General features: G+C 34.1%; 5 protein-coding genes across 10 annotated transcripts; 2 read left to right on the top strand and 3 right to left on the bottom strand.

The window, feature by feature from the left end:
• Positions 1-717: 717 nt before the first annotated feature.
• On the top strand, positions 718-1,639 carry LOC149518628 (uncharacterized). Its single transcript, XM_089760463.1, has one exon. The coding sequence runs from the start codon at positions 961-963 to the stop codon at positions 1,357-1,359; it is 399 nt and encodes a 132-aa protein (XP_089616589.1). The 5' UTR covers positions 718-960; the 3' UTR covers positions 1,360-1,639.
• A 144-nt stretch (positions 1,640-1,783) lies between these two features.
• LOC111282020 (transcription factor TGA2.3-like) lies at positions 1,784-7,138 on the bottom strand. The gene is made up of 11 exons (XM_022869897.2): positions 6,689-7,138; positions 6,382-6,488; positions 6,227-6,300; positions 5,923-6,117; positions 5,393-5,470; positions 5,248-5,307; positions 4,248-4,325; positions 3,981-4,038; positions 2,717-2,988; positions 2,364-2,609; positions 1,784-2,287 (listed from the first exon to the last, which is right to left on the bottom strand). Exons 1-11 carry the CDS (start codon positions 6,754-6,756, stop codon positions 2,141-2,143), a joined length of 1,383 nt encoding a protein of 460 aa, XP_022725632.2. The 5' UTR covers positions 6,757-7,138; the 3' UTR covers positions 1,784-2,140.
• Positions 7,139-8,782: 1,644 nt separating this feature from the next.
• Positions 8,783-14,178, bottom strand: LOC111282723 (Plasma-membrane choline transporter family protein). 5 transcript variants are annotated; one of them, XM_089760459.1, is made up of 9 exons: positions 13,791-14,176; positions 12,893-13,350; positions 11,913-12,111; positions 11,560-11,784; positions 11,342-11,458; positions 10,652-10,885; positions 9,786-9,947; positions 9,029-9,106; positions 8,783-8,926 (listed from the first exon to the last, which is right to left on the bottom strand). In XM_089760459.1, the coding sequence occupies exons 1-9, from the start codon at positions 13,851-13,853 to the stop codon at positions 8,798-8,800; spliced, it is 1,665 nt and encodes a 554-aa protein (XP_089616585.1). In that variant the 5' UTR covers positions 13,854-14,176; the 3' UTR covers positions 8,783-8,797. The 5 variants fall into 5 exon arrangements, with proteins under 5 accessions (XP_089616585.1, XP_022726692.1, XP_089616587.1 ...); XM_022870957.2 differs by having other exon boundaries at positions 11,913-12,096; positions 13,791-14,174; XM_089760461.1 differs by having other exon boundaries at positions 8,803-9,106; positions 9,754-9,947; positions 13,791-14,173.
• A 4,412-nt stretch (positions 14,179-18,590) lies between these two features.
• On the top strand, positions 18,591-23,189 carry LOC111282423 (GDT1-like protein 5). Of its 2 annotated transcripts, none has more exons than XM_089760457.1 (12): positions 18,591-18,775; positions 18,879-18,947; positions 19,214-19,273; positions 19,380-19,427; positions 20,688-20,776; positions 20,929-20,965; positions 21,069-21,104; positions 21,644-21,712; positions 21,797-21,841; positions 21,942-22,003; positions 22,126-22,198; positions 22,299-23,189. In XM_089760457.1, exons 1-12 carry the CDS (start codon positions 18,758-18,760, stop codon positions 22,368-22,370), a joined length of 678 nt encoding a protein of 225 aa, XP_089616583.1. In that variant the 5' UTR covers positions 18,591-18,757; the 3' UTR covers positions 22,371-23,189. The 2 variants fall into 2 exon arrangements, with proteins under 2 accessions (XP_089616583.1, XP_022726223.2); XM_022870488.2 differs by having other exon boundaries at positions 21,069-21,116.
• A 117-nt stretch (positions 23,190-23,306) lies between these two features.
• Positions 23,307-26,133, bottom strand: LOC111289139 (ATP-dependent Clp protease adapter protein CLPS1, chloroplastic-like). Its single transcript, XM_022880010.2, has 3 exons — positions 25,797-26,133; positions 24,250-24,400; positions 23,307-23,771 (listed from the first exon to the last, which is right to left on the bottom strand). Exons 1-3 carry the CDS (start codon positions 25,858-25,860, stop codon positions 23,510-23,512), a joined length of 477 nt encoding a protein of 158 aa, XP_022735745.1. The 5' UTR covers positions 25,861-26,133; the 3' UTR covers positions 23,307-23,509.
• Between the last annotated feature and the right edge of the window lie 80 nt (positions 26,134-26,213).

The raw sequence follows: 26,213 nt of genomic DNA, 5'->3' as shown, positions 1-26,213 counted from the left end.
AAAATGTATTAAAATAGCCTTAAACAACAGCATAGAGGCTTCAATTGGATATTTGTTAAATAATTCATTTTGTAGACTTACAAACTTGTAATTCATAAAGAAAACCTTAAATTCTCTCAGCTTGATAAAAAAGAAGAGAAATGAAATAAAAAAAAAAAGCAAGAGCCTTTCATTTGTCATGTCACAAGAAAACTTAATTTTATATGTTATTTCAGGTGAGATTTTAACGATACGTATTATTTACAGCATAATTTTTATTAAAAAAAAATTATATTATTATAAATCGATAATATTTAATATTTATTTGTATAAATTAAAACATTTAATTTTAAATAAAATAACTACTTAAACATTTAATCTCAAATTGAGCATATAACCAAATTTTAGTAATTCTGTCCATTCTTTGAACTTTTTTTTTTTTTTCTTGAAGAAACCAGATAATCCCAAAACTTCCTAATTCAATGTGGTTGATCAACTTGTCGTCCCAAATATTCAAGTTTTTATGGTTTTAACAACTCAACTGATAAGGTATCTGCTATAGCAGTCAGCCAGCTGATATTTGATACGCCTACTTGTTGTTTACCTCTGATTTAATTAAGCAATAAAAATAATCAGATGCCATGAACTTAAATCATTTTCTTAGTCAAAATTGAATGCTTTTCAAAGTGAATTGCTAGAAGAAAAAGTAAAGGTCCAAGTCATTCTAATCCACTTGGTTCAACAAACCAGTTCTTGAAGATTTAATATTAAATAAAAAGCAATTAAGAGACAAACATGAACTAACGTACGAAAAGAGAAACATTCCCTATGTCAAGATCCATTGGAGAGAATTCAAGCCATCTGGTTTCTTTGGACCTGAAACATTGACCCTAAACAAAGTCATTAATACTCCAGATTCTCCTATAAAATGTCCAACCATTTTATTTCGACTCCAAGCTTTTCCAGTTCCAAGTTTTTCTTATGAAATTCAACAACAGCCTTCAGCCCATCATGGATATGAACATGAACATAGACCACAGTTATGAATATGATGGGATTGATGAAGATGATGTTTTCTATGCTGAGATTAGAAAACAGATTCTACTTTTAACAGCAGATGATGACGAAGATTATCAGGAAACTAAAATTTTCCACTCAATTAGCAGTAGGAAACCAGGTTCAAACAGACCAGTCAGAAATTTCTCCTCTTCGTCACAATATGGAAGTTATTTCAGTTCGCGGGAAAGCGAGAACACAAACTCAGTACCAACTTGGCTTGCAAATCTATGGAGAAATGGCAATGGAACTGGAGTGTTTATCCCCCGCATCATCAATTCCAGAAGACGACATATGCCAGGTATGCAGGTTTCTAGATTATAATGGCAATTTTTCATTTCAAGTACACCATTTCTCTTCTCTTTTCTGCAGGTTTCTGTTTCGTTGCAATGACTAACATTTACCCGGCAACTTGCAGGAAGGACGAACAAGAGAAAAGTTTACAGACCAGTAGAGACCAAAATATCATGAACAAGCAGAATCCATCGCAGGATCAATCGGTTCATATATCTTTATTTCTTAAAATAAGATGCTGTAAATAACTCTGTTGGATGGTTCTATCATTGATTACATTAGAATTTGAATAGGAGCTTATATTACGCAGGCATATTATGTTGACAAGAATCAACACGTAAATAGCCAAAAGTACTCGTCCATTCTTATTTGAAAGATTACCATTATTTGGGATATAGCCAATACATGGATGTGACATGTTATTATAATCTTTATGGTTAAATACTCTTAAAGCATTTAATTAGGTTAGAATTGTACTACGATGATTATTACCACCATCAAAGTTTTGGAGAATTTGCATCACTTGTTAGATTACTACCGAGTCACAACACATGCTCAGATCCTTCTTAATATACAGCGCTCTTCTCAATACTGGCTTTTCTATAGGCCAATAAGCGGAAATTTTCCTAGGGTTGCTGACAAAATTACAATCACAGCAACCAAGATTTAGCCTATCATGAGACATTTCACATCATGCTTTAGCTTCGCCATCCCAGCACCTTCAATGGGTTCCAAAAGAAGGTGAAAATGCAGAACTATTCTGTGCAAAGCATTCATGAAATTAAGAAGAGCCTCAAGGAATGAAAGAATATCAGTTTCTGGGTCGGGCTAACCATAAAGAGCTAAGTGCCCGGAGCCGAGAAGTGTAATCACTAATAACTAGCAGGGCCCGGGCTGCTTGGCGAGTGGTCAAAATTCGATGCATTTGTTGCAGAGTCTGCTGTCTCAAAAGGTCAGCCTGGAAATTAAAGTGACACTTGTAAAAACTGTGATGAGTACATGACTACTTGATGGGTGAGATAAAAGTAATTTACCTGGTGAAGGAAGTTCTCCAATGTGGCAAGCTTGCCCATCGCAATTGCCATCTGGCCCATGTAGTCTGCAACATTTCTAGAACCAGTAGGACCCAAACATGCAGATGAAAGGGTGTCTACCAGAGATTGTTGCAAAGCTTCCATTCCTTGTGATAAGGCATCTTCAGCCTGTTGAGAGGACTGTTGCAGATTACATAGGCCCATTAATTGTTGGTCTGTCAAAGGCTGAAGGTGGTTTCCAATGATCTAAAGTTCCAAGTTCAAAATAGTTGTCAACCAAAACATGTATTTCAACAAAACTCAAAAAGCATTAGATTTAGATAATAGAATGAAAATATCAAACAGTAAAGCACCTTGAGAAGTTCAGATGATCGAAATCCTCCCAACCACATAAAACACCTCTCTGCTGGTGTTTTCCACATACCAGAGAGCATGTGAAATACATCTGCCTTTGCACCAATGCTTTTTAGCCTGAAAACCCCATAATAATGTGCCATGACACCCTCAACAAGAATGCGCAATTCATTATCTCCCATACGAGAATTTACAGCTGATCTTAGGTCATTTATCAGCTGTTGATGTTCATCAAACCAGAGAGCATAGTCCATGTCAAAGGCTAAGGCCCCTGGAAGCATAATGAAGGATTAAACCATGACAGGAAATCATCATTAAAATAATAAAAATGAATAAGTTCTATCTATAGCGATCAACATCCTAGCTTTCAGCTATCAGTAGATCTGCTACTGAAATCACAAACACCAACAAGACCTAAGATACATAAAAGTTTTTGGCCTTTAACATATAGAAGCAAGCCAACAATTAGATGCACCTGTATAATAGTAGAGGTGTTTGTGCCTCTATACAGAAGACAAATGGAGCTTGTAATGCAAGCAAATCTAAAATCTTGCAGTCATAATGATCAAATACTAAAAAATATTTTATAAGCAATTTTCTTTATCTATTATAATCCCAGTTCCATTCCACAGCCCACTCTGAATGACTTCAGTTTTGCCATATACTTAAGCCAATTCAGTTGGCTCTCCTTTTAACACCCATATGATGAGGCTTTATCTTCTATGATTAAATTGATAATCACCCTATCCTGTAGCCGTCTACAACTCTTATGCATACGGGTATCTTTCTTACTTCTTAGATGCACCAAACTTCAACCATCAATGAACAGTGTCAGTCTAAGAATCTGCAAAATTGACATGGTCATATACCTCACCCAATGTTATCATGTCTGGGACCAAACTATAAACTATAATTGTAGGGAAATCGCACAAATGCAAAATGCATTTGAAGGGGTGAGGACGACCAACATCATGTCTTTTGTATGAAAAATTAACAATAATGCAGGGAAAGGTCCCCCCAGGCAACACATTTAGCAGCACTGACCCAAAAAAACATAATCATGTCATCACTAAGATCTATAAAACCAGATTCAAGTATTGTCATTGGTGGCTAGTGAATTGGAGGTTGAAGTCACAACTAAATAATTCTCCCAACCTTAGTACTCTGAACTAAAACTCTTTAGGGATAGCTCTTAGAGGTGTAAGTGAAAAACAAGTTAACACTATGAACTGACGCCCTAAACAGTGTCTAAAATCTCCTTACCATTTTCCGTAGCTGAATGGGCATGGTCCCCAGAAAGTCCAGATGCGATAAAAATAGCCTGAATTGAAACATAAAGCTAATCAGGAACAAAAATAACTTTGGTTTATACACCAGTAGTAATGAAGATGATAACCTTTAAATCTACGGCATTGGATCAATAAAAACAAAAGAAGAAGAAGAAAGCAGGAGATTGTGCATCCTGAACTAGAGATTGTAAATTACCCCCCTTAAGCCTCACCCTTCAATAAACAGAATTGATTATCATACCTGCTGTTGTGCTCTTTGAAGTGCTTGCTCTAGTTGTGTAAGCCTAAGTTGACTATTTTCAAGCTGCTGAACATATGCCTATCCAAAAACCAAAACCCATAAATGATCCAAACATGCTTCATTGATCAACTTATAAGAACACAAAGGAAGCAGATGACAAAACCAATTTTATATATACCAATAAAGCAAAAAAATAATAAATGAATAAATAATCAGAGGAAGTAAAACAAATTACCGCATTTACATATGCATCACTAGAGTCATGCATCAGTAGAACCAAACGAAAGTTGGTTATGGTACCAATGCACTTTCTTTCTTTTGCTAGACCAGATTCTAACCTTGCAGGACAAGTATAAACTTTCTAATAGAAGAAAGAGTACATCCGGTAACTTCAACTCAGACTATTCCCAAAGTTTAAGACACTTAGGTGTGCGTACTAAACCATCTCTTTTAAGTTTTAACCTACCACCTTCACATTTACTTCTAGTTGGGATAAAACATTTTAAGCAAAAGATAAGTCAAAACTGTTACATAAAAAGTCACTGAGCTTTTGAATCGAATATCTTATACAACTATTATCGGCAACATTCCATTAAGGCAAAGCAGATAAACTATCTTTCCAAAATATTGATACTCATGATACTTGAGTAGTAGTCAACTTAGGAGTTGACCTTGCTTTCAGACCTAATGCATAAATAAAGCACTGAAACCCAGTGTAGTGCATCCTTCCTTTCCCATGCATGCATAAGGCATCAAATTTTCAACTCTCCAATAATGACCATCACAATGACAAATCCTTAACTTGTAGAAGGCTAACCACTCTAAAGTGTCCATGTTGTTCGTAAGTTCAATAAATCACAATTCAAGGCCTATCAGACAAATTGAATCTACTTAAACTTGGAAAAAACATGGAAAAACAGGATGTCAGACAAAGTCTATGAATCCTAATTATCCACCATGAAAAAGAAAAACATAACAAAAAGCAATAAAAATACGATACTTTCTTCCTCAATCTACTCTTCCTTGCAGCTTCTCGATTCTGAGCAAGCCTGCGAAGTGTCTGAAGAAACAACAAGCAAGAAGTCACACAGTTAGCTTCCAAATATTAAAATTGATTCCACAACAACTTCAATAATGTTAACAACCTTTTGGTCGCCGCTTTTTGACTTGGAATGAGCTACAGAATCCACCTTTATAATAGCTCCATGTTGAACTCCACGAAGCTACAACACAATTAAGAGTTAAGAACCACAGAAGTTAAAATAACCCACCAAAGCCAAAAAATTTAAAGAACACCGGTACTAAGATTTACGCATCATAAAATTATTATGCTTTGAAACAATTTTTTGATCAAATTTCTTTGGTCGGTTAACAACAGTAAGTGTCAGCCAGCAAATTTCCAAAATCAATTTAAAAGACGACCAGTGTCAAACTAAGTACGAGGACATTTGCAATTGTAAGCATTAATTAATTCCATCTGACTCAGGCAATCCTATTAGGAAATCATCATCACAATCACCCAAAAGGGTACATAATTCTCTACTAGACCTAGCAAAATTTTAGAACAAAACATGATTATAATGCAATGCCAATTTCTAGCCTAAAGATGTTCCCACTACAACAACACATGAAAGAAAGAAAAAAAAAAAGAGCATAAAAGAAATATAGAGAAAACCTGGTTTTTATCGTCAGTGTCAACATCAGTAGAAGTGTCAGTCTGTTGGCTATTACCAGCAAGGCCAGAGTCACCCCAGTTTTCAAATTGCCGATTTCCGAACGAGGCACCAAAAGTTCTCTCTTTCTGGTACATGAACTGCCCTGTGTCCAAACACTCCATTCCACTTGAAACTATCTCTGTTGCCCCAATGCTCTTCACGAAAGCAAAATTATTTGTATGGAACATCAGAACTATGCGAAATATATGCAAAAATGCTTATGTCACTTGTGTGCAAAGAGAGAGGTTGGTAGGGGTTGAGTACCGTGTTGAAGGTGCCATGGTGCAAGCTATTAGCAACAACAGCAACATTGCTGGATTTTAAACTAAAAATGGAGCCTACAAGGAATTTTATAAACAGAGAAAGTAGTTAGGGAAGTTCAAAATTCCAGAGAATAGTTAAAGAAAAAAAAAGCATACTTGAGCTTAAATCAACAGCATCATCGTGATGAAAAGCGGCAGCGCGATGGTCAAGCTCTCCAAGATCCGAGAAACGCGTCTGGTGACGGCTATTACAATCGTCTCCTCTGTTTTCAACTCAAACAGAAATAAAAACAGGGAAATAAAAAGAGTCAGAAGAAAGCATGTTCCTTTCTTTGTACTACAACAGAAACAGCAGCCACCTTTCTTTCTTTGCGTACATACCATTGCCTTGTAATCAAAGACATGCACTTTCTACAAAACAAAATCCAAATCGATGGCTTAATGAGAAAGCAAGCGAAGATACCTGAGAAAAAAAGAAGAGTGGCAAAACATGTCTGGGCTAGTAGGAGCTGCAGCTTTGAAGCTCTGCATTTTCCTTTTTCCTCTTTTCCTATAAAGTGAGAGTCTGTTGCGTTCCTAAGAAAAAAAGGAAGGTTGAGAGAAATAGACGAGAAGTGGGAGAAAATCCTTGGGGAAGGATCTTTAATGGCGGAAGGATAGCGTATCAGTACGGGTTCTTTTTTGTTTATATGAGTTTTAAATAACACACCAGGCTTTTTATTATTGCGTTCAGAGTTGGGATTATAGTTTCCTAATAAAACCCCTACTGTTTCCTGTATCACTCCCTCATTCTCTCCTTGCTCTGCGTCTTTTTCACTCTCCCTTCTATACTCTCAACCCCCTATTATTTTGTCCTGCCAAACTTCTCTTGCATGCGAAAAAAGATTTAGCAGCAGCCTCTATCTCAATTTCAGTTCATTATTTTTCTATGCTTGGAAACTGGAAAACAGAAAAATGAGAACAAACAAGTTTTGTTTTTAATGTTTCTGGTCAATTCGTAAAGCTTATACTTGTTCATTGCCTATACCATGAGCAAACAGAACGTTGAATTCGTGAGAGATATAACCACATGTTTCATTTTAAAATGTAGGATTAAGTTTTAATAGCTTAACTTAATAAAAGCTATTAGCACTTATCAATTAACTTGATAGAAATTCTCTTGAAAGAAAAAAAAAATTGTTGTGTTAAGAGGAGATTGTAGTTCACTAAAAGTGATGATTAAATTAGTTTTTTACCAATTGAGTTACGTTTTAAGCTTCAAATGTTTTAATAAGAAGGGGAAAGTTGACAAATCACGAAATTAGATTAACAAAATGTTCTTAGAAATAATAATAAAGAAAATTTTGAATTATGGACTGACTAACGTAGTTCAAATTGGACCAAATCATGATTCTAGATTGGTCCTGGCCCTAAAACATTTTTTAAACCCAATATGAATGAAACCCAATTTAACAAAGAACCCAGATTTAAACCATGACGGCATGACCCAGCAATATGAGCCACCTTGTTCTAAATGCAAATGCTAAAGGTTAATAAAGGTTACATGCGTTAAAAAATAGTAAATAGTAAACTAGTAGTGCATTTGCTCATGTCGTGATTTTCATTGTTGCACGCTCTGGACATGCGAGTAAGTAGTAAAGAGCCCACTCCACAGGACAAGAAACCCCCAAACGTTGTCTACTCCTTTCTCTCTCTCTTCCTTGTCTCTGAGGTGAGAGCCAGACAAGATATGAGATGATTCTTTCTTTCTTCTCTCTAGAGCTCTAGAGAGGAGTGCTACTGGCTGCTTTATTAGCAGGCTCAGATAGAGCTAGCTAGCTTTGCTTTTCTTGGATTTTTTTTTCACCTATATTTCTTCTATAGCACTGCGCGGTTTAATGATGTGATGGTGATGAGATATCCATAATCTAATCCGCCCTAACAGTACGTTTTTATTCTTTTAGAATTCAATTAAAAGCAGCCGCTAGGGTATGGAGTATGGAAGGGAGCAAGGGCAGTTTTTAAGAGCAGAGCTGGCTATAATATTTTATTGTTTTTATTAATTAGATTTTGTTTTCTGGTGGGTTTAAAATTCTGCAAGGCAGGCACAAACTACTATACTATACAAATTAGTGAGAAAATCAGAGAGGGTACTTTGTAAGGAGTAATCTAGTCATTAATGAATGAATAATTGATTACTGTGATTCTGACAGACACGTAAAGAGATTATGACGCATCTGAAACTGGATTCGTACAGTTATGACCTGCCACGTTTCTCTGGCGATGCTTTTTTTGGGCCTTTTTTTATAGATTATATATTTACTACAAGGGAAAGTGAAAATTGGGATTGGCTGTTTTTGTTTTCTTCAAATCTTTCTCACGTGATTATGGGTTATGGTTTGTGGATGGTTACCCACTTCGTTTTCTTCTTTTTCGATTCTCTCGTGCTCTTTCAAATATATTTCATTTCACATGTAATGTTTGCATGGATAAAACCAAACCATAGCAACAAGCATTTTGCTCATCCCAAAATATTAATGCACTTTCATCTTATGATGATTAACAAAGTTATATATATATATATATAATTTAATCATGATAGTACGACTTTTCGTCTTTCATTTTCAAGAGAAGCGATAATTTTCCTCCTTAATGTCCTGTCAGAAACAAGAGAAGGGATATCACCCATATCCTCTCTTTCATTTTCTATCCACTCCATTCCCTGAATCCAATCATAGTTGAAGCACAAAAGTCAAGGCTGATATAGGAAACGCACTCAAGTATACATACAGAAGGAAGACACGTAGAAGCAAAGGTGAGGAACCTCCATATGCTGCTTGATCAGACCATTTGGCGAACATCTCCAAAAGGGGGTTGAAACTTGATGCTTCTCACAAGTTACCTGCAACCACCAATCATATTGCCACTAAATTTGGGTGCAAAATAAGAGTCCACTTTTTTAGTCATGGACCACTGCAATTCATGGTATGCAATAGCTCATTAGTTTCTGTTTCAGCCCAAACTGTATACCCCTCTATTTGCACTGAAATCCCCAATTTCTAGATGGCTCCTGCTCCCCCTGGAACATGAGCCATAGCATTCTGACTAGTCTCGCCAGCCAGCCGAGTCTTATGTCACTATCAAAACAATAATTAGGAAAAAAAAGGAAGCATCAAAACAAAAATTAGGCAAAAAAGGAAGAAAAGCCACTTGGTATGAATTAAATCTTTTGAACATGATAATAACACAAGGCTTTACTTCCGTCGCAAGTAAACTTTCGTTGCACTTTTGTTAGGCATGTAATCTTACATCCATTTCCAACGCAAAAGACACGTATCCCTCCCCCCCCCCCCCCCCCAAAAAAAAAAAAATCCAATCAACTCTAAAAGATAATTACTTGTTGTAATTTGCAACATAGACAAAAGAAAAACAGGGCAAGTTCTATTAAACAAAGTCATTTATATTTGGAATACTAATTTAAAGAGTATGAATTACACGAAACATTTTGGTTAATAGATGTAAAGGTTTCAAAGAGGGAATGTATCTTGCATGTGGCTTTCAAGCTGGTTGTGAGTCCATACTTCCCTGGCTCGTGCACTCCTATGCTGAAGTCGCTGGTGCAGTGTCTCCGACATTTGGTTAAAGAATTGAGAATCCCATCTTTGAATCAAGGAGGGGTCTTCTGCATAACATATGTATATAGATGTAACAGCGCTTTCAACAACGACCATCGCAAGTCCCACCTGAAGTAAGCATTTTCCATACTTCAATCTTCAAATAACAAAAGAAGCGGAAATAAGCCTGATCATAAAGTTCAATTAATAGCAGTCATATAGCATATGCACTATAGTTCTACTTTGGGTTTATACAGCAGTTTGCTCTATGTTTTTCAGACTTCTTCTGAGAGACTGAAATCGAATTGCATGTATTTACTGCAACCAAGAGGTTTCAACCGAGTCTTTAAATCCAGTGTGCAGTTTGCCCACATCAATTTCTTACTGATTTATCACATTTATATGCTAATGTCCACATGAAAAGCCAACAATTTCAGCAAAAACAAGTAGTAATTTATGCTGAAATTTTCCATTAATTAGTAGTCACTATTTCTCATGTATCTTAGATAAGTGATTTACTGTCTATTACTAATTGTTACTACCAGAATAAATAAGGCAGGACAAGCAAAAGAGGACTCTGTCACTCTGCTATCCTATAATAGTAACAGACATTGCCAAAAGACAATTGAAAAGTAAGGGATCCATTTTAAAACAAAAGAAAGAAAATTAAGGGGTCAATCGGTCTAAATAGATAAAGGTCTTTTTTACTGCCAAACTAGGAAAACTCAAAAAAACATTACTGCACATAAACCCTAAACCAAATTGGGAAACAAGGATTCCCAGTTGATTAGCAATAGGGATAAATATTGTTGAAGAATAAAAATTACACTAACCAAGACCATTCCCATCAACATTGCAGTGGACCCCACCATGATCACTTTGTCCCTCCATGCAATCCATGTCCAAATACCAGCACAAGTTCCAGTGATAAGCCCACCCAAGACGGTACCCATCAGAAGAACAGCACCAGAACAATCATAGGCAACTAGTGCTTCAACTCCGGTTGACTGGAATAACTCCCAAGCATCCCTTGCTGATCGGTTAAAACCTTTGCCATAAACAGCTATCTGGTAGGAACAGAGCGTGCCAACCATACTATAGTTAATTTAAAATTATATGAATTTATAATTGCAGGCCTCTTATAGATTACTATAAGTAATGTGAGAAATGAACTATTCAAATTTAAAAACGAAAATCCTTTTTGTGGCTAAACACCATCCACCGGCAGAAGGAAAATAAAAGTTTCTCTTGCCCGGAAAACTCATGGGATAAATGGACACATCTAAAATAGGAGCAATCTCATGCGAGGAGCAATCTCATGCGACAAACAGACCTAAAAATCTTGGATACCCCCTTCACTCCAACAAACAAAGTATATGTTACTATTTTGCCGTGCCCTAAGATACATTAATGCCTTCAGGAAGTTAACATTGGTGCTAATTTGAAAACTGTTGCTATATGCGCTCTAAAAAACAAGTTACAAATACATTAGGGAGATTACCAAGAGAAGTGCATAAAACTACCTGGACATAGGCATACTTGTTGAAAAATCGAACAAGGGTCTCCACAAGTTGAAATAAAAAATCAACACAGCAAAGCAAACACTCATTGTTTCCAATCTTTGACCGGAATCCTCTGATCTAAAATGCATTTTCAAGTTAAATACTGAAAATAGAAAGCATTCATTTGAATCTTGAAATCAGTGAACCAGTCAGAGAAAAGCAAATACTGGTGTGCTTACCTCCCACCGCAGAGTGCGAATAGCAGCTGTGAAAAGTGACCCATAGCAAATGCTTCCAAAAGATTTTGTTACAGCATATTGTAGAGATTTCATCAATGAGTTGGGAGGCATTGATGAAGCATTTCGATCACCATGAATAAGAACAAGAAACACCAACCCAGACACTATAACATGTACAGTATTGCAAAGGACAGCACCTGTCCAAAATAAGCTTACAGAGAGAACCTGCAAGTGGAAATGGCAGCATTACTAGTTTTATTGCTACTTAATTGACCATTTTTCTAACAGAAATCTCCCGCAACTCCCATTGCAGTAACAACGGATGGAATTAAGGGCAAAACTTGCCAGCTCACCACAAGAAGCCACCAGCGTCCAAGGTCACCCCTGCTTGAAGCCACAACACCAGCTGCTCCGAAAGACCATATGCCCATCCATAAAAGCATAACTGCCATAAATGCATATGCTACTCTCATAACTTCAGGAAGACTCCATACCAACTTTACAGCTTTTTGCAAGACCAGCATGGTGAATGGAAGCCTGTGAAAAAAAAATCTAGTCAAGGCAGAGTGCATAAGATCTTATTATTCCAAACCAGAATTATCCACTACTAACCGCCTTGAAATGAACAGAGATCTATAAACCTTTTGGCAGAATATAAGCATGCACATGATTCTCCAGTATCATGACTCCAGAAAAGATAGTATATTCATGGCAGATTTGTTGAATGGAATAAACTTAAGAAAATAATTTTATAATCATATAATTTTTTTTTTCAATAGAACTCTTGGTTGACTGGACATTTAAAATCCACCTACTAAGCATTGACTCCTCGACAAATCATGAGCCAATGTGACTCATAATTCAGTTTCTATGTACTAAACTGAACCTCATTGAGTTGATAAATATGTGCTAACTCAATTTAATAACCCTTCTGCTAATCCTGCCGTAGGTATTGCAAGTGCACAAACCAGGGCTCCAGTATATTATTAGAAGTATCTCATTCTCCTTAATACATTAAAACCAAAACTTGAACATCTCAATTCCTATAACAGTTATTTCAAATCTTGGTAGAACCATCATGTTCCATCACTCCAATGTTCCTGACAACAGGAAATTAATCAATTTATAAACAAGGTAATATTTCAGTGAAAAAAATCGAACTGTGATTTAACAAATAAAGGAGTTCTAATTTAAAGTTAAGTTTGCATAATGAAATTAATCGTTTGCCACCTTTGTTTTATCTCTTCATAACATCCAACAATGAATAAATCCTAGATGACACATTTCATCATTACCAAAAAATAAAAAAAACAAAAAATTAGCCAGTTCATACCTGTCTATAACCGATATAACATACAAGAACTGCAGTGCAGCACCAGTTGCAAATGCCACACCCCAGAAAAACTGTTCGCACCAAAAACATAAAACACTAATCACAGCGAGGTATGTTGTCAAAATGTGAACTGAAACCTTCATCATTTGATTCGCACGAGAACCAAGCAACAACAACCAAGTCCATCCAAGAACGGTCCCAACCGCAGCCGCAACAGCATACTTAGGCCAATAATCCTCCGTCAATCCATTATAATTCTCCCAAACTCGATTGGTATATCTATCAATATTTAGCCTATCTGGTTTCTTAAACCTATTGAGTCCAAGAACCGCGAGCACAAATCCTAACAAAATTAAATGAATTACGAATATTGCTAACCAGAAAACATCACGCCAATGACGCAGCTCTGGAGAAAACGTTTGACCACCATCTATAATTCTTTGACTCCTCCCTACATTCTGAAAAAAAAAAAAAAAAACAAAGAATTAATTAAAAAAAAAAGAATTTATCGGAGTGGTTCAGCCATTAACCTTAAAAAACAAAAATAAAAAAAGTACCCAGAAAATAAATATGTATTAATTGATAAAAGTTGCGGCTTTAAAATAAAAAGTGAAAATTTTACCTCATAAGCCACTGGTTATTAGTATAAATTAAATATAAAAAACCAAAACAGAAAGAATAATCATAAGAGGGAGAAGACAATGTGATTGAACAATTGAAGATCATGATTTCATTTAAAAAAATTGGAAATTCAGGTTATTAGTTTGTTGGATGAAATTGAAGTCAATAAAAAAGAAAACATCAGGAAAAAAAAAAAAGGCCGGAGTGTTTGACCAAGGGAAAGTAATTTGACTGGAAATGAAGTGAAAGAAACGGTAGGAGAGTGATAGGCATTTACCTGATCGACGTTGGCGATGGAAGCAGAATCAGAGGAAGAGGAAGATATGTTAGAGTCGCTCATGGAGGAGAGAAACGAACTTTGCTAAATTGGATCAAAGCATTGCCTTTTCAGTAATTCTAAAAGTTGAAGCTAAGTTTAATAATCAACGATTATCAAAGTTGAAAAGAAGAAAAGCGTAAACAAAAAGGTATGATAGTAACAGTGAAAAGAAGAAAGGTCAATGGAGTGGATTAGGGTTTTCTTGGAAGAATTTTAGTAGAAGAAGGGAAAAAAAGGTTTGGAAATGTTAGGGAAAATGGATTATTATTGATATAATTATTAATAACTGAAACTCAAAGACGGTTGAGAAAGTGAGGTTTGGTGGCTGATGCGCATTGTTGTTGTTTGCGTTGCGTTTGGGGGATTTCATGGGAGCCGAGGGGAGAAGAGACGTGGTGGGGGGCCACGCGCTTTATATTGATGTTGAATTCTTGATTAAATGTATTATTCCATTATCCTTTCTTTGTTGTTTTATTTATTAAGTTAAAAAAAAATAAAATCTTTAATTTAAAATCGATTCCAATATTATTAAATTTATAAATTATGTAATTTATTTTAAAATTAACATTTTAAAAAAATACTATAGCTACAAATTTTAAATGGAATATAATTAAATTTGAAGGAGAAAAAAAAAAAAAAAAAAAAGAAGAACAAGGAAGTTGGGAACAACTACTACTATTTAGTTATTATTAGTAATTCATTAAGTAGAGGCATAAACTAAAATATTTTTCATTAACCATGATATAATTTATTTTATTTGGATTTTTTTTTTTCAAAAGCAATCGATATATTAAAATAGGGTGGTTTTGATAGGGGTTTCCGTGGACCGCTACTTCCCTTGTGGCAAAGGAAAAGAAAACACAAGAAATACTAATGTAACCTCCTTTTATTTAATTCATGGTGGTTTTCCCACGGCAACAACTAATCCTTCATTTACAATTAAAAAAATAATAATAATAATAAACGAAATTTCTTTCACTTTATTTACAAATTTTATAAAAACATACGGTCAAAGACAATTAAAAAAATGTTTAGATATAATTAAATTGATTGTCCATCTCCACCACAATATGGAAATGACTTTTATCATATACAGAAAGCAAAATGATAATGGATGAATTCATGAATTTTTCAACATTTTAAAATTTTACTATTTTCTTACTAATTCGGCCCCTCATATGCCAAAATATTTCTAAAATTTTAATATTTGACAAACTTTACAAAATTTATAGTATGAGTTTTGACGTACAACATAGGTATTATCTTTTACATTATAATAAATAATCACAAATTGATAAAAATTTAAATTTTTATATTTATAAATAAATATAAAAAATATTAAAATAAATGAACAAATCAAGCATAATTTTTAAATATACATATTACCTTGATTTTTAGGATTATTGATATACAAACATTATAAGGTAGTTTTATGTTTTTTTATTAAATATACATGTAATATGTTTTTAGTACCTATTATAATTTTATATTCAATTAAATATTAAGATAAAAATAATTATATTTTTATTAATTTAAAAAATTAGCATTTTTATTAATTATTTTTTGTTATGATATCAATTAACAAATAATTCTATTTTATTTATTTAAAAGATTGATATTTTTATTAATTATTTTTTATTATAACTTGAATTAATAAATAATTTTATTTTAATATCTTATTTTACTATTTAAAAAATATTGCGACATCACTTTTACTTTTTATATTTAAAAATAATAAAAAAATTAAAAAAAAATTAGAGCGTTTTGAGTGTGACAGTTGAAAACTTGAATATGGATCGTAGTGGCAATTCAAATTGGACCGTCGCCCTATGGGGGTCAAGGTAAACGCTTAGATCCACACAGCTCATAGTCATGGGCCCATGGCCAGCGACACCCTCGCTGGTGGCAAGTGTCTTGCACGCACTGTTGCTGGGGATATTCCTTCCTTCGAACTCTAAATACATGTAATCATTGTTGCTGTCTTTCAATTTGTCCAACTATATGTCCCCTTAGTTGTCCACTTGTCCATTTTCAACAACTGTCTGTTCCGGCGAAAGCTATGCTAGTTCTAGTTCAGAGTTTTGTGTTTCGATTCCATATACGCCAGAGATTGAGCTGATGCCACGTGGCATTCGAGGTCTTCCACTTGCCATGAGCTACTAGACGACAAGCAGCCCATTACAAAGAGATGAGAATACAGAATATACTATCCCAAATCTTATGAAAATAAAAGACTAAGAAGTGAAAGAGATAATTGTCTGTCAACTGGAATGGGTGTTCCTCTGTTCCTGCCTCTGTCTGTTTCCAGATTGGCATGTAACTGTTCATGCAAATGTACCGGCCTGTTCCTTCGAGCTTAAACAAAATCAATGTCTTGACTTGAGGATTCCCTTTGTCGACACCGTTACATGAGAACTCTACAAACATTTAACAGTATTTTCTATTCTATGTAGCCTTAAATTTTTTTTTCTTTAATTGCTCGGCCCATAACAGGCCATTGAAGAATTTCAACTCTTTATTCAAGTTCATTATCAAACGGTAAGAGAATTGGGTGACCAAAAAAAAAAAGGGTAAATTTTCAGCTTTGCTTGTTTGGTTTTAGTTTTCTTTTCTTCAATGGAATCTTCAAAGTCTTGTCCTATTGAATTCTTAATTTTGATTGTAGGAAGTTGATTGTCATAAAAACCGGAAAACAAAATGGTTTAGCTGCCTGTCGGGAAGCTGTTGTTTTGGGATCAAAGTTGTTGCAACATCTTACGTCCTAATGTTGATTTTCTTTATATGAATTGGGATTGTACTTCAGAAAATGGCTTTTAGGTTGTGATTAATTAAAGTTTGGGCTAGGTCCAAATTGGTTAGGGCGTTAAGCCGGTCCAAACAACACTTCTTACATGATCTTATATGTTCTATGAACAACTTGACATACAACTTGGTCCATATTTCTAAACGTCCTCGTTTCATGCAAAAAGAAATGCCTTGGTTCACATACTAATGACCATTGATGCCCGTAATTAAGTTAATTATAGAAAATTATTATACATTTTTTATTTAAAAATGAACGTACTAATAGCCTAAATGAATAAAGCCCTTGGCAAATACATTCGTACAATAATAGAACTGGTGGGGAAGTTAGTGTTCATTGCCAGCTGGAACGCTCCACGTGTTGCTGTCCAATCAACTTTTTTTGTCTTTTTCCTTTCATTTGTCCAAGCCAACCACCGCTCAGATCTGCCATTTTGAAAATGTAAAAAAAATGTGGGAGTAAGGGCTGAGTAAGAGAGAAGGAATAGATAATTATTATTATTATTGAAATTGATTGTACAAATTTGCATTACATACAATTTTTTATGTTCCCAAATAAATTAAGTTCAATAATAGCTTTTTATTGTAACTTTTTTATAACTTAATCATCAATCAACCATAAACAATAAATTTATTATAAAACCTATATTATTATATGAGATTAAGTGTTAGATCCCTAAAAAATAATATGAAAAAAAGTGTAATTGAAATTAAAATATTTAAATAGATATGTGATAAAATTAAAATAAATAAAATAAAAAATAAAAAATTTTTAAAAAGAAGAATAATTTGAATTGAAAAAAAATGAAAAATAACTTTTTGAGATAATTTAGAGATGTGAAAAAGAGACTTATATATGCATATATTAAGAGAAATGAACTTCTGAATTTGAGAGAGATCAAATATTTTAGTAATAGATCATGAAAGACATATATGCAAGTAATAAAAAAAATATAAAAATTAAATAAATAGTTGAAAAAAAATATTTTTATATTAAATATAAAATGCAAAGAAAAATAAAACTAAATTAAAAATAAATACAAAATACTCTTTTCGTCTCAAAATATTTATCATTTATTAATTTTCATGAAATTTAAGAAAAGAAGTTTGATTTTAATGTATTTAATATTAAAATTTTAATTTTTTATAAAATTAAAATTTTATGATTTTTAATGTCAAAAAGTAAAATTATATCAAAAAATAAAATTTTAAAATATAAAAAGTAAGAGTTTTAAATATTAAAAAAATAAAATATATTTTTGGGATATAAAAAAAAGACAAAAAAATGAAAAGTCAAAACTTCAAAAAAAAAAAGTGTTTAGATCGTAAGGATATTTTAGGAACCAAAAATGAATAGCATGATAGTTTGAAGATGTATATATTATTTTATTACACCGCTTAGGATTATTAAAACAAATTTTAGAGCTTAACGACGCAAAGACAACCAACCATGTCGGATTAACACGTTTATCAATACATTTAATTATTTATAAAAATGTTTGAAAAATAAACCCTTCCCCAAATAAAACGGGATAATATTGTAATATATGTAGTAAATATGTAATATGTTGACATAAGACGGTTTCTTTTGTTTAAAAAAATAAAGTTGACGTTTTCAATTCTTTTCTCAAGCTGATTTTTTTTCCCTTGGGTAAATTTGATTAAAAAAGCCATGTCATCATGTGCGGGAACAAAAGCGAATCCAAGTTGTTTGATACGAGATAAAATGTCGCGTGAACCTAACGCCATTGAAGTGTTCCGCTAAATCTGACCATCCAATTGGTCATTACGCCCTTTTCCCTTTTCATTACTCCCTCATTCCAGGAAGTGAACAACACGCAACAAAAAGCAAACACTCTTTCAACGTTTACGGCATCATTTTTGTTTCTTTAATGTTATTTATAAAAGCTTTGTTTTTGTGCTATATAAAGTCGTCCCTCTCTAGGCAGCTGCTTTTGAAATCCCAACGACTCAGCCCGAGTCACAAACTCAGATATTGAATTCACTCACAGAGAAAAGAGAGTCAATTGTCTAACGCACATACACACACGCAAAAGAGAAAAACTCTAAATTTTCTGCGATAATCCAGCGTTTCTCTTTCAGCTCTCTCTGCAACTGCAATCATGAGCTCACTTGTGCAAGTAAAAATTTTAGTAACTCAACTTAAAGACCCGATTAAGGCTTTCTTTTTTATTCTGATTTCGTTTTGATTTGCGTTTTTAATCATCACTTTTTCTTTTAAAGGGCTTTTCCAAGTCTCTAGCCATGACTGTGCTATCGGAGGTTGGCGACAAGACGTTCTTTACTGCCGCGGTTCGTCAAAGCTTATATTTTGATATTTGTTTTTGGTTGGTTAAACTATATTTATTAGACTGGAGGTTCACTTGACTCGATATTGATTTGAAAAGGGCTTGACAGTTGAAACTTTGATTGAAATGTATATGGTGTCAATAATGAATGCTAATTATCCTACTTTTACAGCAATTGAGCTTGTTTAAAAACCTTCTTTGTTTGGTGTGTTTGTAAAAGAAAGCAAGAGATTAAAACATCTGCTTATCACACATTTTACTTGTTTCAAGATCTTGGCAATGCGCCATCCAAGGAGATTTGTCTTGTCAGGGTGCCTGGCAGCTACAGTTGTAAGTGTTTTTCCTTTTTTCTTCTTTTTGTCCCACATCCGTTTCATTCAGGTTCTCCTTGTCAACTTCTTGAGCCTCACAATTATTTGGAATATTTCTTCTCTAGGCGATGACTATTCTTTCTGCTGCTGTTGGCTGGGCTGCTCCAAATCTTGTAAGTGGTCTGATTGCTGTTTGAGAAAGGCTTCTTCAGCTTGTGGATCAATTTTAATTTCTTTTAAAGGACCTGAACAATCATAATCAAAGGACTGTTTTGGATAATTCCAAGCAATATATAGTGAACTAAGTTATTCTTGGTCATTTTTTCCTTGAAAAAATTTTCAACGAGGATGAAAGGAGGTTAGCTATCTGTTAGGGTAAGGGCTGAATTTAAGTCAACTTGATTGATCCCTATTCTGTAAAGCTACATGTTATGAAATGCACAGGAGATGCTTCAGTGTGGAATTAGTTTTGCCCACTTATAACTATATAAAATGCATTAAAATTGGTGCTGCTGCTCTCTGTACTAGAATAGTTTCCTCCTGGCATCCATAATTTTATCAACATCCTGTGGCATTTTCTCATCATCAGGTTCATACTGTTGGCAGTTAAAATCTTTATATAGTTTAAGGAGCATGATTTTTAGTGGTGTAAAGATGGCACGTTTGCTATGAGAACTTTTCCAATAATCTAGAAGATTCTCATGGCTATATGCATGGCATTAGGATGGTTCCAAGTATTAGGCTTTAAGGTTATATATGATATTTTGTGTCTCTACTAGGTTTTTAGTGTTTAGTTAATTATAAATGCTTTTGTAATTCAGTTGCTAGGAGGCTTTGGTCTAATGAGATATGGACATTTGGATATTTAAGATATTGATCATTGAGAATTTGGATAACTTTCGTTGGATTTTCAGCTTCTAGCTTGAGTATTACTGTGTGAGAAATTGAGAATACTCGTTTTAGTTTTCGTATCCGTCAACTTTGTGAAAGTTTAGAACTATACTATTGGGTTGGTAGGAATGGCTGCCTGACCTGTACATGTTCCATCACCAGAATTAGTTAAAGTCAATCGTAAATCTCTCATAGAACTTGAACCTTAGAGCATTCTTTCCAAATGTGGATTAAATATCTGTTCAGATGTAATCATGGTATGGATAGTTGGACACTAAGTGAAACCTATAATAGCCATTCTAGTGCATGCTTCTTTCAGTAACTGTGACTTTGTTAACCTCTAGTGTGCAAAAATGTGAAGACTTTCGTTCAACATATATATATATATATATATTATGTATGTATCGAAGTTCGGTCTGCATGGATGATTCATTTAGTCTAATTTAATTAGTACCAGTACCACACGCTTATGTACATGAACTATTTTAAACTTGTATGAAACATGCTCTCAGTCTCTTCTTGCATGATTTTACATTATGCAGATTTCTAGGAAATGGACTCATCACATAACGACAGTGCTGTTCTTTGCATTTGGTCTGTGGTCTTTATGGGATGGATTTATGGAGAATGAGTAATGCTTTTTATTATCTCTTTAGCCATTTCCGTCACTCTTGTATCTTTTGCGTGGGCGTGACTTCTATTTCTCATGCTTAGGTAAGGTACGCTTTCGTTTTGCTGTAAATTGATCATGTTGTGATCTAACCATGCATGTTTCCACTTCAGGGAGGACGAAGAATTGGCTGAAGTTGAAGCAAAACTGGTAGGTTTTTTTAATGAATTTCCTGATGTTTAAGTTGAAATTTCATTTTGATTAAAAAGAAAAACTTGACATCATTTAAACGTTGATTTGTTGGTGTGATTAGGATGCTGACTGGAAGGCTAGCACAGGAACAGTCAAGGTAGGCAAAAAGGTAGAGCAACAACGGCATATTTCAGGAAATGGGATAGCGTTGTCTCAATAGACATGTTTTCTTTCAATATTCAACTTATTTGATTAAAATATCAAAACATATTTGATTTACTATAGGACATATATAAATTTGTCACTATATTCCTTTGGGCCTGAGGGTTTTATTTTTATTTAAATATATATTTTTTTATTTTTATTTTTATTGAAATATTTATTCCTATTTTAAACTTAAACTTTTTAATGATAAATATACTATAAATTACTATATAAATTACCTAAACTCAAATTAAATTTAATATGTAGTGACATGAAGCAATATAGTTAATTTTAAACCCCAAATCACCGGAATCCAAAATTTCATGACCATGGTAAAAGTCAATATTATGCTAATATGCTCAATCCGCTAGTTTTATTTGTCATGCGCTTCTGAATTCATGGCCTGCGCATTATATTTTATGTTTTCAAGTTATAGTTTTCATGAATAACACTTTTAAGATACTGAAGACATTCTGTTTCATATGTTCCCAGACTGATGATGAATTGAAAAAGGAGAAGCGGCCATTTCTCACACAGTTCTTCTCTCCCATATTTCTGAAGGTTATAACCTCTATAACCTATTAATTTGAACCTTGATAAGCCCTAGATTTACTCTAACAATTTGACGGTGCCTATATTTTGCAGGCATTTTCAATCATATTTTTCGGTGAATGGGGTGACAGAAGCCAGGTAAAATTTAATCACATGAATTGCATATTTTTGTCTCTTTTGTAACAACTCACTATTGCGTTTTCATTTTTTTAGACTAAGTATTTTACTTTCTTTTCAGATTGCTACAATTGGTTTGGCTGCAGATGACAACCCATTTGGTGTAGTTCTTGGTGGCATTGTGTAAGTTTTACCTTTTAATATCTCCATGTATTTGCTGAAGCAATGCTGTTTCCTTCCTATGTTGAAACTATTCTGTATGTTCATAAAAGTCATACCTTTTCTATTGTTTCCTTTTTTTTTAGAGGACAAGCATTGTGCACCACTGCTGCTGTCCTTGGAGGAAAGAGCTTGGCATCTCAGATATCTGAGAAAATTGTAATCCAGATCCACACTTGTCTTTGTACCCTTCTGCAACGGTTTGCTTATTAATTTCTTGAGCAACTTGTAAAACCCAGTTTTTATCATTTTGATACAGGTTACACTCTCGAGTGGAGTTCTTTTCATTGCTTTTGGAATCCAATCCTTCCTCTCAACAGTAGAGTCTTGATGGCTTGCTAATGGTTTGTGCCTATTTTCATGTCTAGAAAACTGTTTGTTATGGGGAGGGTTCTTTTCCGTTTTGGGCATGGGGAAGGCTTCCTATGAATGCTTCTGCTTTTGATGCTTTTGATGAAACCTTTGTGATGTTGGCAGCGACTTTGGCATGGCCAGCGTTCTATTTTATTCTCTCTACTCCTGTTGCTGTATTCTTGTTTTTGTTTTTCGATATTTGGACATATTAAAGCAAATGGGGATTTTTTTTTTTTCCATTTCATACTTAATTTACCGTCTTTTTTTCCCTAACAGAAGTGCTTTATTTAGTTTACCGTGAGTTAATTAGTTATGAACTTATGATCACTAACCATGCTGACCTTCATGCCATTCACTGCCATCCCCATTATATTTCTTGTTAAGTAGTCCTTCCTCTCATTTGCATTTGATGGCAGTATTATGTAAAAACAAAGTTTCCTCGTTGATTAGGTTCAGATCTTTTGAAGATTGAACTGTTATGTTCGATTACATCTCCAGGTGTTTCGAACAAGGTAAAACAAATTAATCGATTGAATTCTGACACGTTTTGCTCCATAAATACATATAGCTTGTTACACAATCTTGTGTTTAGGTGGGTTCAGCAGCTCATCCATGCCACTTCTTCCCCAATCTGCAGTAACGCAGATAAACTTCATGCACCTGGGAAATTGAAACTCATTGACGTACAAGAACGACCCGACTCAACTTGTCCTTGGTTGATTAAATTTGTAAAAGCAAAAATTGAAATAATACTATGACTTCTGGTTCCCTGCTTGGGTTGGAAATAATCTGAGACGTGTCCTATTCCTGGTCTGTTCATTTCGCCCTATCCAGAATTTTGTTCTTTTTCTTGATTTTTTAAGTTGTCAACTCATCCCAAATCGACTAGTCCAAACATAAGCAAAGCCTCGGGTAGAAAACGATAGAACAACCTTGCTTTTGTACCGATAAACATTTATTCATAATCAGTATCATCCTCTTATCTTTAATTTGACCATAGGGGATGTCCAGGGATCATCAGATAAGAGCACTACTGAGATATACACCATCTAACACTCTAAAAAGGGTATATTTAACAGTGATATAACCAAATGGTTTATTAGGTTGTCTCTGTCTTTAGCAACCTCCACTTGCTGGTTCAATTGAACTCAGAAGCCCGTTCCCCCTTAGCTGCATGCAGTGTTCTTCTGCATCTGCCTGAGCACAAATAATCACCACTGCCAAGCCATTGTAATGTGCTTCTTGCATGATATTAACAGCATTGTCAAGTGTCATTCCAGGGATAACTTTCAACAGTACTTGGACAACATATCTCCGTTTGTTATAGTTGTCATTGTGCAGTATGACTCGATAAGGTGGAGCTATTTTTCTCGATTTCCTGAGCATGGCATAACCACAAAAATGTTAAAAAAAAAAAAAAGATCTATGGAGAAAGAAATGTTTAGATAACAGATAAAGCAAGTGCTGATTATGCCAATGCATTTTAGAAGAAATGTAAGTTTATTCATCACTCTAGCAAAATAAACCTGATGAAAAGGAAAGCTTTGTGAATAGTTGAAGGACACCAATTTAATGTCACACTAGACTAAAATAGACACAGGGCATGAAAAAAGGAAATCTCCTCAGTTTGCAATTAGTTTCTGGATTTCAAATGTTCCAGTGAGGATGCACCCATTACTTTTGTACGACCAACCAAAAAAAAGGGTATGCAAATAGATGCTTTAAAAGATGGTCTGCAAAACAGCATACAAGCCAACAAATTTATGAAAAGAATGCTCTTAAAACAATACTAACGCTTAATATTTCACATCAACATATTAAAAGGTACAACAAGAACATCGAATTTGGGCATGCACCTCAGATCAAACTCAGATTCACGACCAGGAGTAGTTCTCTCTATAACTGGCTTCTCCAAAATTCCTGCTCCTTTACCTAGTCCTGTGGTTGATATACCCATGAGAACACCACGATTGGCGAATGGTCCTTTGCTCAGAGACTGTTTCTCCCCTGTTTCACATAGAATCAATTTAACACCATTAATGAAAAACATGCAACCATCAGTATAAGCACTCTAGTGATACCAATCTAGGTTTAACCATCGGTATGAGGATGAAAGTTTTTGGAAATTGAAACAGAATAGAAAAGAACATCATAACTATAGCTTTTGCTCTGTTTGACATCTAGTATTTCTTTCTCCATAGATTTTTTTTTCTTGAAAAATAGTAAGTATTATTCTTTTGAGTATCTCGATAAATCAGAGGCAAGTAGGTTCAGTTTATCCAGTAAAAAAAAAAAAAACAATTCGGAAATTAAAAGAATATATTACTATCTTTAGGCAAATAAATGAGAATAATGAACAACACAAGATTAACATCGCAAATATTCAGTTTTCTGATTATCAATAAGGAAAATGTATTTTCTCATGTGTTCAATTTATTTTGAAATAGCAACTAAGATTCAAGAGACCATTCCAAATAGTCAGAGACAGAGAACTCATTAGGTCTAAGATGACATGCTTTCTCCAATTTTCTTTTCTCTCTCTTTCTTGTATGAAGAAGTAAATACTTTTAAAGGGATCCAATCATATACAACCAAATTTATTGATGTCAAAACTATAGAACAAATACATGGGACAGGAAATCTCTGGCTAGGGATCAATGAACTAAAGCCTCATTAGACTAAATATTCCTCTTTCTTAAAGAGTATATGACTCTTTCCCACCAACAAACAACAACAAACTAAGCTGCCATATGGACCATTTTGTGCTACTGTCATCCTTTTTAAGACCATATCTTCAGCAACTTCAATAAAGGTGAATTCTTTTATAATAGTTTCCATCCATGTCCACTTTGTTCTTTCCTAAACCAGCAATTTTTGCTTTGTGACTCTCCTGCAAACGCTTAATTCCCCCTCCAAAAAGTGGTAAACATAGCACGGCAACTTGAAACCATGCCCCTGGCAATCATCAATCTATAAGACCTCTAAAAATTACAAGGTCAAAGCTCAAAGATTTTCAAAAAATCCCATCTAAGAAGCTTCTAATTATATATATAAAAACAAAAGCTGCATTGTCTCCAAATTCCTAAGCATTCTTCATAAACCACACTACCAATATAATAACAAATTGTCTTCAATAACACCCATCTCAGCAAATGAATCCGCAGAAAGCTAAAGCTGGCACGCCAACTACACCCTTTTAAATCCGAATTGTTAACAAAGCAGAATTATTGGAGAAATTAAACAGAATATATACGATAATCATCAACTAAGCGAAGTTACTACGATACCCAGATGAGTTTATGATCGTTTTATTAGAATATTCATTAATCAATCAAGAAAAGTTACAAACCTTCCTATAACCCAAAATTAGAAACCAAAAAACAAGGGGAAGATAAAGAAGAACCTGGTTTCGGATTAAAGACAGTGTTTGGTAAAAGAGTTAATATCCCACTTATCGCAGTCTTCATGACTCTGTCTCTATCTCTCTACACAAACACACACTCTCTTCTGTTCTGTCTCTCTAATGGAAAATGTTTCTCGACCACTATTTTTATTAAAAATATTTGGGAAAATGATCTTTTTGATTTTTTTTTTTTTTGGGTCAAGGGAAAGTGAAAAAAATAAAATTTGAACTAGTGGCTTTATATGGCCTTGCGATTGTACCATGCTTGTAGCCAGACAATTCCTATGAACGAAATTAAAAAAAAAAAAAAGAAACTTGTTTTTTCATCGTTTCTAACTTTTCGAGATTGCCAGAACACCAAGTTTTTTAATTTATTTTTTTTGTACGTGAGATTGTTAAAATTTAAATCATGCTTAT

Source organism: Durio zibethinus, chromosome 5 (genome assembly GCF_047325235.1).
Source record: "Durio zibethinus cultivar Kanyao isolate XHJ-2024 chromosome 5, ASM4732523v1, whole genome shotgun sequence".
In the NCBI taxonomy this organism is placed as follows: Eukaryota; Viridiplantae; Streptophyta; class Magnoliopsida; order Malvales; family Malvaceae; genus Durio; species Durio zibethinus.
The sequence above is the reverse complement of the archived record's forward strand: the minus strand, read 5'-3'. Positions and strand labels throughout refer to the sequence as shown.

Excerpts from the sequence above, each read along its gene's own strand:
- LOC111282723 (XM_089760459.1), bottom strand. The coding sequence starts at position 13,853 with ATGAGCGACTCTAACATATCTTCCTCTTCCTCTGATTCTGCTTCCATC. Across the intron at positions 12,112-12,892 it reads GTTATATCGGTTATAGACAG|ATTTTTTTTTCACAGGCTTC; the intron begins GTATGAACTGGC and ends TGCCTTGACTAG. Across the intron at positions 9,107-9,785 it reads GGAGTGCACGAGCCAGGGAA|GTAACTTGTGAGAAGCATCA; the intron begins GTATGGACTCAC and ends TGGTGGTTGCAG.
- LOC149518628 (XM_089760463.1), top strand. The coding sequence starts at position 961 with ATGAAATTCAACAACAGCCTTCAGCCCATCATGGATATGAACATGAAC.
- LOC111282020 (XM_022869897.2), bottom strand. The coding sequence starts at position 6,756 with ATGCAGAGCTTCAAAGCTGCAGCTCCTACTAGCCCAGACATGTTTTGC. Across the intron at positions 6,489-6,688 it reads CACTCTTCTTTTTTTCTCAG|AGGAGACGATTGTAATAGCC; the intron begins GTATCTTCGCTT and ends AGTTGAAAACAG. Across the intron at positions 5,471-5,922 it reads ACACTGACGATAAAAACCAG|CTTCGTGGAGTTCAACATGG; the intron begins GTTTTCTCTATA and ends ATTGTGTTGTAG.
- LOC111289139 (XM_022880010.2), bottom strand. The coding sequence starts at position 25,860 with ATGAAGACTGCGATAAGTGGGATATTAACTCTTTTACCAAACACTGTC. Across the intron at positions 24,401-25,796 it reads TGTCTTTAATCCGAAACCAG|GGGAGAAACAGTCTCTGAGC; the intron begins GTTCTTCTTTAT and ends TATGTGAAACAG. Across the intron at positions 23,772-24,249 it reads GAATCTGAGTTTGATCTGAG|GAAATCGAGAAAAATAGCTC; the intron begins GTGCATGCCCAA and ends TGCCATGCTCAG.
- LOC111282423 (XM_022870488.2), top strand. Across the intron at positions 20,966-21,068 it reads CTGAAGTTGAAGCAAAACTG|GATGCTGACTGGAAGGCTAG; the intron begins GTAGGTTTTTTT and ends TGGTGTGATTAG. Across the intron at positions 22,004-22,125 it reads GTAGTTCTTGGTGGCATTGT|AGGACAAGCATTGTGCACCA; the intron begins GTAAGTTTTACC and ends CTTTTTTTTTAG.